This window comes from Thrips palmi, unplaced genomic scaffold (genome assembly GCF_012932325.1).
Source record: "Thrips palmi isolate BJ-2018 unplaced genomic scaffold, TpBJ-2018v1 HiC_scaffold_12, whole genome shotgun sequence".
NCBI classification, from domain to species: domain Eukaryota; kingdom Metazoa; phylum Arthropoda; class Insecta; order Thysanoptera; family Thripidae; genus Thrips; species Thrips palmi.
In genome coordinates this window covers 11,130,521-11,139,908 of record NW_023144623.1, presented here as the reverse complement: position 1 = coordinate 11,139,908, position 9,388 = coordinate 11,130,521, and the positions used below count along the sequence as shown (strand labels likewise).

Sequence of the window (9,388 nt, the reverse complement as noted above, 5' to 3'; positions counted from 1 at the left end):
GCGTTTTGAGCTCCAGAGTCGCTAAACGGGACTCGAACCGAACGTGTGACCCCACCAATGGACTGCTCTCCGAACGAGGAATCGATTGGTGGGGTCACTCGCTCGGTTCGAGTCCTGTTTAGCGACTGTGGACCTCAAAACGCGCCTAGAATTTTGGCCGCCTCCACCGGTGGCCCGTCGGTCTGGCGGGGCGCGGCGCGGAGAGTGCCTCCGACGGGGTAGTCGGCGGGGAGGGTCTTGGTGGCGGCGGTGTCGGCCCAGAGCGGTCACTTGAGACGCCTTCAATTCGCCATGAATAAGTGATGGCTCGCGCCTTCTCAGGTTGCAGTGAATATTTCAGCGCGTGTGAATTGTACTCGCGGCGGAGGGTGGTGAGGTTGGCAGCCCTGGCGGAGCGCGCGGCGGCATGAGCGCGGTGAGGTACACCGCCCCGGCGCTGCGCACGCCGTGCGCCCTCAACTCCAAACTATACGCCAAGAGTGAGTACCTGCCCCCGGGCCAATATTTGCACGGGACCGGGCTTACCAGCTTCAACTTTAACCCCGTGAGTTGGCAGCACTGCAATTGGCGCGATGTGACACGTGCGGCCAAGGGCCTCGCGCTGGAACAGGCTCAACACGTGCTGGCCGGGGCCTCGCCGGGGAGGGCAAGGCAGCAGAGCGCAGCAGGGCGCAGCAGGGCGTCTTGGACAGGACAGATGGCTCGAGCAATCCGGCATGCATATGACGAAAGGGGTGGCGTTTAGGCCCCGCGCACGCGGTGCACGCGGTGCACGCGGTGCAGGCCCAGGGGCCGAAGGGTGGCACGGGCATGGCGGCGTGCATCGGCGCAGGCCCGCCGCCCCTCCGGCCTGCACACCACTGCAGAGTCAAAAAAACAACTTTGAAAACGATTAAAAGTAACAAAATTTAGTCGTTTCCAACCAGTGTGTGTAACCGAATTTTGCGGGTTGCCCGCATCAGGCTCGGACTGAAAATCCAGAGGGCGTGGTATTTGACCCCACGGAAATCAGCGCGCCGGTCGAAACGAAACTATTATTTAAAAGGCAGCGTATAATCTGGTCCCCGAGGCCGTCGTCGTCGGGGCGTCCACCGCGTCCACGGCGTCCACGCCGCGCCCACGCACGGCCATTAGACATGAATTTTTCATCCTGTCCGAAGACGAGTCCGCCTCCTTCCAGACGGACGCATCCTCTTCCGCGGAAAGGAAAAAAAGCAAGAAAGTTGGCGGGAAAAAAGTGCAGTGCGTCGTCCTTTTCCTTTTCGTTTTATCTCTTTCCAACACACTCGAGTGACGAGGGCGCGCGGCGGAGGGCTCCCCTCCGGAGTGACGAAACCGAGTGACGGCGCGCCACCAGTCACAGCGCGACAGACAGAAAGAAACAGAGGGAAAGTCGGACAGGGGCGAGGTAGGCCGGCCCGCGGCGCACGGCGGCCGGCGGGGTAGTCTACCCTCCGGGCGGCGGCCAGCCACTGCAGCCACTGCAGCCACGCTACGGCATCTCCAGTCTCCAGCTTCCTGCGGAACGAAACACCGAGACACCCTCACAGACTCCCACTCTCCCAGACGGGAAGAGAAACCAACTCCTTTCTGCCGGTGGATTTTCATTTTATGTCCGTGTGCGGCACACTGTGCGCGCGGTGGTAAGCCCGGCCAGTCGAGACGGGGAGCTCTGTGCGCGTGTGTGTGTGGGTGTGTGCGTGTCTGCGTGTCTGTGTGCTGGAGGGATAGGAGCACATTGCACAGTCTTAGGATCCGGTCCGGTCATCGGGGTGGACGCCGGTCCCCGAGCAGCCGTTTAGGGGGCCTAGCCCCGCCTAGCCCGGAGCCCCGGTCGTCGTGGCCCCGGCGAGACGGTCTAGACCCGCAGAGCCTTCGCAGAGCCGCCGCCGCCACCGCGACACGTCAAGTTATTCGACCCGCCAGAAGGAAAAGGAAACACAACGCGCCGCGAAAGCATGGGGAAAAAATGAATACAAAGAAGAGTATTTGAACCCGGGACTATGGGAAAACAAGGGGCGACTGCGCCTCGCCGCGCCGCTCCTCCTGACCACGAGGAAGGCCTGTTTTGATGAGCCAGCCTCCTGAATTTCTGAACCACGCCACGCGTTCCGCGGCGCGTCGGAACCAGGCGGAACGGAGTCAGGGCCCCAGGGATACAAACTGCGCCGCCGAGCTCGGGAGGTCTAGACTGGTTCAATCTCAAACGCCCCCCGCCCCTTTCCCTCGGCCCGCCTGACCACCGTAGGGCCTAAGAGGGCTCCCACGCGTGCAGTGCGTCCACCTTGAGCGTAGGCAATCAACCGCCCCGCCCCGCCCCGCCCCACCCCGCCCCGCCACGCCACGCCCCGCCCCGCCACGCCACGCCCCGCCCCCCCGCCCCGCCACGCCCCGCCCCGCCCCGCCACGCCTCTGGAGGGCTGGCTCACGCAGCTCGTGCTAATCCCGACATGATTCGACTCCTCACACTTCCCGGCCATGTAGACATCCGCCACCCCTGCGACGCCCTGCGGCCGGGCGGGCAGGGCAGCCAGGGCCGGCCAAAAATAAGAAGCCATCGGAATCAAAATCGAGAAAGGGGCACGGCCGTTTCAAAGCAGCGTGCCCACCACGGCGCGCGCTCGCACACAGAACCGTCGCTACCCCGCGCGCGAGAGACGTTAGCGCGTGGAGTAGCGCCGGGGGTAGCGACGCAGCGTTTCGAGCCTTTTTGCCGTGGCCGTACAGGGCTTCTTGAGAGTGGCTTGTTAGGGCACAGGCTGCACCAAGTCGGAAATTGCTAAACAATCGTGGCTGTCCCCCCCCCCCCCCCCTCCCCCACTCAATGCCCCGTCCTGGCCACCGCCGGCCAAAACGGAAGCGAAATTAATAGACTTTCGCCCTCCTTTCCGCCATGAATTGCAGAGTGAAACGGCAAAACTTGCGTCATTCCCAGACAGATTTCCTGCTCAGCGATTCCGAAGAACGCGGGCCACTGCCGCTGCCGTTGGCGAGCGCTGCCAACAAGCCGAGCACAGCCGAGCTGGAGCCGGGCCGCGGAAAATTAAAACACAAAACAAATGTTTGTGCAGCGCACTTTTCGCGAGATATGACCAACAGCTCTAATTCAAGCAGCGCGCCGAGTGCGCCGAACTCTTTCCACCCCACCCCCTCCAACCGATTCAGAAAGCACGTAGCGCCGCTCGAGTCGAGTCGTAAGACGTGCCCTCGCAAAATGCTTTCCCCGTTTTTTGAAAATTTATTGTTTGTTGCTAATTTGTTTTTTTGGGTTTTTTTTTTTTACACTTTTAGGATCTTTCGCGAGTACAGTCCTGCGGACCGCCCCGGCGAGGCGGCGAGGCGGCGGGGCAGCGGGGCCACCCCGTCGGAGGAAAGCCCCCAGGCCGTCCTCCCGGACGACTTCCTCCCAGCCGGGCAGGAGACAGGAATTTTCTCTCCGGAGAGACAGGTGTTCGAGGAGCACTGCACTCTTCGGAAATACAAGAGACGCGCGGAATCCACCGGGGAGGGACTTCCCCGTCCCCTGGCCGGGGGCGTGTGTGTTTGTGTGAGAGTGTGAGCGAGTGAGGGAGAGACACAGGAGCCCACAGCACGGGGCCCGACCGCCTGACTTCTTGCTATGCACTCCCTGAGCCGCGGCCGCACCGCGGCGCGGGCGGTCTTTAAACCGCGAGAAATATTGGCGATTCCGTTGCAGTAAACAATGTTTAAACGGCCGTATTTTATCTCCGCGCCCCACACACCGCCCACACCAACTTGGGATTCTGCGGCTCAGAGGGCGGGGCGGGGCCGGCGGAGCAGGGGTGCCAAAGTCCCAACCCTCGCGGGCATTCCTGGAAGGCAGTGGCGCGGCCGCGGCCCGGACATTTTCCCGTAAAACAAACATCGGCACAGCGCCGAACTGACGTCGAGTTTTCTTGCCACTAGCGTGAGTGTGTGCGTGTGTGTGCGTGAGTGTCGTGTGCGGTCATCCCTGCCAAACACGCGTCGTGCCGCCAGCAGCCGAATGCGAAAGCGGCCTCCCTCCTCTCCGCGCTCCGCGCCAAACGGCAAACGGTCCGCGCTCCCACCCCGTCCCCATCCCTCTCCGGGCCGCCACGCCTCGTCTTCAAAAGTTAATTAAATTTCAGTGGTTGTAAAAGGATTAATTAGTGTGGTTGGCAGCACTGGCAGCAAGCTGGCGGCGCGCGGGCTGCGTGCGAACGCCGCTTCGTCTCGTGACCGGAGGGAACGGGAGAGAAGGGTGGCTGTTGCTGCCGTGCCTGTTCCGGAGGCAGGCGAAGGAGAAGGCCCCCATCTTGGCGCGCTACGTCGCCGGCCGGCACGGCGGCACGGCGTCGGCCGGCCCTTGCCCTTGACGGCAGCCAGCAGCCCTTCGCTGCCTTCCAGGGCCTTCCAGGCCGTGGGACAGTAGGCCGACTCATTTGCATGCTTTTGCCGGTGGCCCTGCACTCGCTGGGGCGGCCCACAGTGCGGTAGCACTCGTACTAACACTTCATTTTAAGTCCCTGTGAAACCGTCTCCCACGTGGCATCATAGATGTTCCATGATTCGCGGTGGCATATGAGCCGCCTCTTCACGAGCCCGCAGTCTCCGAGGCAAAACGGGATAACCCCTGTCGGTAGGCAACGCGCCCTCTCCCTCCCCCGCCCGACGCGGCCAGACACCTCCAGGCAGTGCTGTCCCTCTCGCACTATTCGGGCCATTCGGGCGTTCCACACGGTTCCGCACGGGTGCGAGAGAGACAGGGCGAAGGAGCCCCGCGCTAACTCACTTACATCATTACGCGCGCCTATTTTTCGGCCTGACGAGACGCCAGGATGCCAGCCAACAAATTAATTGAATCATGCCTGGGAGGCTGCCTGCGCTGCCTGCCTGCCAAGTAGCTGGCTGCTGTATTCATAATTGGGCGGCGCTCCTCGAAGGGCGTCCACAAACGCCGTAACGTGTTATGTGCCCGGAACCCACACTAGAATACATCGCGCACATGCACGTGCTTAACCCACACCAATGAACCTGGAAAACCGGAACTCAATAAGAGCTTCATTTTAAAATGTGTGTCGAGAAATTGATGCCACTTGCACTTAGGGCTTGAGTGAGATTATTCGTATGATTAATCAATCGACAAGTTTTTCAGTCGAATTTGTTCATGTACTAGTCGAGATAGTACGTGAGTACAACTCAAGTATGTTGACCAACAAAGGGAAAGGAATCAAAGAGCACCAAATGAAAGTACAAAAATATTTATTGAGGGATGCAAGAGTAATTATAAAAGAATACTCTGATATTTGACGCTACCTAACTTAAACTTAATTTAAAGGCGTCATAACAGGGACGCCTTAACAAAGATAGGGATATTATTTAAAAACATCATCACACATTTCTAACTTAAATCATAATGACACATTGACATTGACTTTGCACGAGGCAAATTCTTGAAAATGAGTCTTGTCTCAACCAGCGGGCCCCCGCGCCATCACTGCGTCTTGCAGCTGCACTGCAGGTCGAGGTGGATGTCTGCCCGGGGCCAGGCGGCCTCCATGTAGCGAGCGACGGGCGCCCAGCAGACGTCTTCGGAGCAGCGCAGCGACCGCAGCACGTAGAGGCTCCTGCGGAGAGGCAGGCGGTGAGACAGCGGGACCAATTGAACAAACGCACGCCCGTGGGCCCGAACAACAAGGTGACGTACCTGAGGTGGGGCTTGGACTCGGCGAGCTGGCGCAGGTGCTTGTCGGACAGGTCCTCCACCCCGTCGAACACGATGTGCTCCAGGCTGGGCATCTGGCCCACGAAGCGAACGTGGCCCTCCATGTCGACGCGCCTCAGGGTCAGGATGCTGACGGAGCCGATGGCCTGGCGCACCACGACGGGGATGTCGCAGGCCACGGGCACGCCGTCCAGCGTCAGGTGCAGCAGCTTGCCGGCGGCAGCGGCCTTCTCCGGGAGGCACCCGAAGCCGAATCCTACGAGGGGACTGCGCCGCGGCGCCGTCACGGTGAGGCTGGAGACCGGCGGCAGCACGCTCAGCTGCGACAGCACGTCCGCGGCCGCCGTCAGGCTGCTCAGCTTCAAGCACGCCTTCAGGCACCCGAGCTCCTTGGCGCCGGCGCTCGGCGGCAGCGCCACGGAGCACAGCGTGACCGAGTACGCGTCGATGAGGCTGCAGGCCGTGTGCGGCGACGTGGACGAGTACTGCGACAGGTCCAAGCTCTGCAAGCAAAGCGGGTCAGGCGGACTGCGCGGGCAGCGAGCTAACTCGCAACGCAGAGTACGTACCAGTAGCTTCCGCCTCGGCGCCCCCATCATCCTCGGCCCGAAGGTGTACTCCAGGTTGAAGGGCCCCGCGAGGGTGAGCTTCCAGAGGTGCGGCAGGTGGTCCACGGCGTGGAGCAGCGCGCTCAGGTCGCAGGGGTCGCCCTGGCCGGGCTTGGACACCAGGTGCAGCTGCGCCAGGGTGTCCTTGTGCTTCTCCAGCACGGAGACGACCAGGGAGGGCGCGCTGGCCAGCGCGGCGGGCAGGCGCAGGCCGTTGATGCGGCAGGGCGAGTGCAGCAGTCGCAACAGGTCGTGGTCCGACATGGAGCCGGGCGACGAGGACGAGGCGTGCTCGCCGCAGCCCGCCGTGGCCGTCATGGCCTCGCAGTCCACCATGCGCAGCGCGGGGGCGCAGCGCAGCACGGCCGCGAACGCCGCCCGCGAGGAGGGGTCGTACCTGAAACGCCCCGAAGTCCGTTCATTCTTCGGAGGCAGTTCTATCAAGAGAGATGAGCCACGCGATACTCCGCGCCCCACGCGTGGAGTATCCCCGCACAGTGGGCCTAAAGACCGGTGGAAGCAGTCAAAACTCCTGACGCGTTTGGAGCTCCGGAGTCGCTAAATGGGACTCCAACCGAACGTGTGACCCCACCAATGGGATTGCTCTCCGAACGAGGAATCCATTGGTGAGGTCTTACGCTCAGTTCGAGTTTTTATAAGCAGAGCTCAAAACGCGTCCACAGTTTTGCCCGCATGTGCCGGTCTTCCGGCAGCAGGCCGGCAGCAGGCCCACCTGATCTCTTTGCGGCGCCACAGCGCGTCGCTGCGACTCAGCCTGAACCAGCGCCGGTTGACGAGCGCGCACTGCAGGATCTCGGTGGGCTCGACGCACCGCAGCACCTCCAGCAGCACGTCGTCCGGCAGCGCGTCCAGCTGCGGCTTGGGCCTACACTGTGGCCGCAACACGCCTGGCCTCGAACGCTGCGGAGAAAAAACACAGGCAATGATTAAGTATTTGAGAAGCCAGGCAACATCCGCAAGCGCACGCACGTGTGCGTTGCGGGCCGGCCTACCCCCGCGTCTGCAGGCGCCATGCCACTACACTGCCATGCGGTGCACTCCGGAGCCGTGCGCAACTTACAGTGAAGGGGAAGGGGGGCGGTGGAGCCCGGATAGGTATGGCTATCTTCTTGGCCTGCTGTGGCACCGTGCTGGGCAGCAGCGGCGCCGGCGACGACGCCGCGGGCAAGGCCGGCAAGGCCGCGAGCGAGGACAGGGGCGTGGACGGCGTGGGCGGCGGCACGACGGGCACGGGCACGGGCACAGGCGGAGGCCCTAGGCGCAGACAGCGCTGCATGGTCTCCGCCGCCACCTCCAACGCGGTGACACGCGTCACGGTGCGAGAATCCGTCGTCCCGGCGGGGACTAGACCGCCGACGCGAACCAGCTTCTGGGCGCGCTGAATGAAGGTGTCCAGGACCGTGCGCGTCATGGCGGGGAAGACCTCCGTCAGCAGCATGGTCTCGACGGTGCGGTGCAGCGCCCAGTGCGACAGGGTGGACACCACCTCGGACTGAGTGTCCGTCAGCGCGTCCTCCACGGCCTTCTCGATGGACGACTGCACCAGCTGGTTGGTCTTCGGCGAGGCCACCGCCGCGTCCAGCACGGACATCACCTTGGGCCGGAACGAGGTCTCGACGAACGATAGAGACTGAATCAAAGCGGTACACTTACTACCCTGCCAGTTTAATTGAGTCTACTTCCGAGTGCTGCACCCCTGGTTACTGACCTGTTCGGCAGTTAACTTGGCGTCGTCCTCCGCCAGGTACTTGCCCGCTTCCACGCTGGCCTGGTCAATGACTTGCTCTACGAGGGGCATGGCGTTCTGCACCACGTCGGCCATCACCTGGCGGAGGGCGTCCTTCATCGCGCTCAGGACGGAGGCGTTCGCGACCTGGGCCTTGGAGCGCTCCACGGTCGGCGCGCTGGTCTGCGCCACGAAGGGCGCCACCCGCGCGTCGAGGGAAGCATTCACCTGCGACTTGAGCGCGTCCACCTTGAGGTACTGCAGCGGCCTGGTGACCGGGACCCGCGGCCGCCACGGTTTCAGGTACACCGGCGGTGGCGGCAGAGGCAAAGGCTGAGGGCCCCGCGGAGACATGGCTTGCGTGGCTTGCACGAAGCTGCAACTGAGACGATGCACATCACATGACACGTCAAGGCCTCGGGGCTGGAAGGGGGAGGAGGGGATACTTCGGCCCCGAGCCAAAACCCCCTGTATCGCTTTGCAATCCTCAAAGAAACCGCGCGGGGTACCGACCGACGGCACCGACGCGGCGCGGCGCCTCCAGAGGACGCTATCACTTTCTTCCTCGAACAGGACGAGGAGTGCGAAGAATAGGGGGAAGGGGGCGGACGGAAAGGGGAGGGGGCGGCTCACCGGCTCACAGGGAGAGCGTAAACAAAACGGCGACTAACAACAACAACAACACAAAAACTAACCTCTGAAACACAGACAGGCAGAGGCATGCGCTTGGCGGTCATAATCTCACCGACGCACATTCCATCAAACTTTCTCTATTTACAGAATCTAGCTCGCAGACAATGGCGAACGTTCATCGTAGCCTTTCCCCACACGCCGTGTGCCGGGTAGTGAGGCCCTTTCAAGCAGTTGATTTAGAAAAGTTCGTGCCGGACAGCAACAGCAGTTTTGACAGCAGTTTCTTTCAAGTCATCGGCAACAGCAGTTGGCAAGTATAGATAAATATTATTCAACTTACTTATTCTCCATGATTCCGTCTCAACTGTTGCGTTGCGTGAAACTTTTGGCTCACACGGCTTTTGCAGTGTTGCCAGTTGCGAGATTCGGCCGTACCAACCACAAAACGGAGAAAAGTATGAAGAAATCTCAAAAGCGGAAACGATACCTTCGTTCTTAGTTGTTGTTGTTGTTTTCTAAAAAATAGTTTCGGGCTCTTTTGTGGTGCTTTTTGCATGCGTTCCAACCTTGAAATTGCCTTTTTAGCTGTTTCGTTGGTTGTCTTTGGTTTGTTTGTCACCCAGCGGCTGTCTCTCGACGCATCTGTGCGTTCATTGGCTCGCCAACAAGTGTGTCCGGTGGATGAGGATGGTG

General features: G+C 61.4%; 1 protein-coding gene across 5 annotated transcripts; it reads right to left on the bottom strand.

Annotated features, from left to right (window-relative positions):
* Positions 1 to 5,227: 5,227 nt before the first annotated feature.
* Positions 5,228 to 9,348, bottom strand: LOC117640350. Of its 5 annotated transcripts, none has more exons than XM_034376809.1 (7): positions 9,262 to 9,348; positions 8,045 to 8,438; positions 7,397 to 7,966; positions 7,049 to 7,236; positions 6,277 to 6,712; positions 5,690 to 6,210; positions 5,228 to 5,609 (listed from the first exon to the last, which is right to left on the bottom strand). In XM_034376809.1, exons 2-7 carry the CDS (start codon positions 8,414 to 8,416, stop codon positions 5,477 to 5,479), a joined length of 2,220 nt encoding a protein of 739 aa, XP_034232700.1. In that variant the 5' UTR covers positions 8,417 to 8,438; positions 9,262 to 9,348; the 3' UTR covers positions 5,228 to 5,476. The 5 variants fall into 5 exon arrangements, with proteins under 5 accessions (XP_034232700.1, XP_034232695.1, XP_034232696.1 ...); XM_034376804.1 differs by lacking the exon at positions 9,262 to 9,348 and adding an exon at positions 9,036 to 9,182 and having other exon boundaries at positions 8,045 to 8,444; XM_034376805.1 differs by lacking the exon at positions 9,262 to 9,348 and adding an exon at positions 9,036 to 9,141.
* Positions 9,349 to 9,388: the final 40 nt, after the last annotated feature.

Coding starts and splice junctions, on each gene's coding strand:
- LOC117640350 (XM_034376804.1), bottom strand. Junction 7,967..8,044: donor CCAAGTTAACTGCCGAACAG/GTCAGTAACCAG, acceptor GCTTTGATTCAG/TCTCTATCGTTCGTCGAGAC. Junction 7,237..7,396: donor CGCCCCCCTTCCCCTTCACT/GTAAGTTGCGCA, acceptor TTTTCTCCGCAG/CGTTCGAGGCCAGGCGTGTT.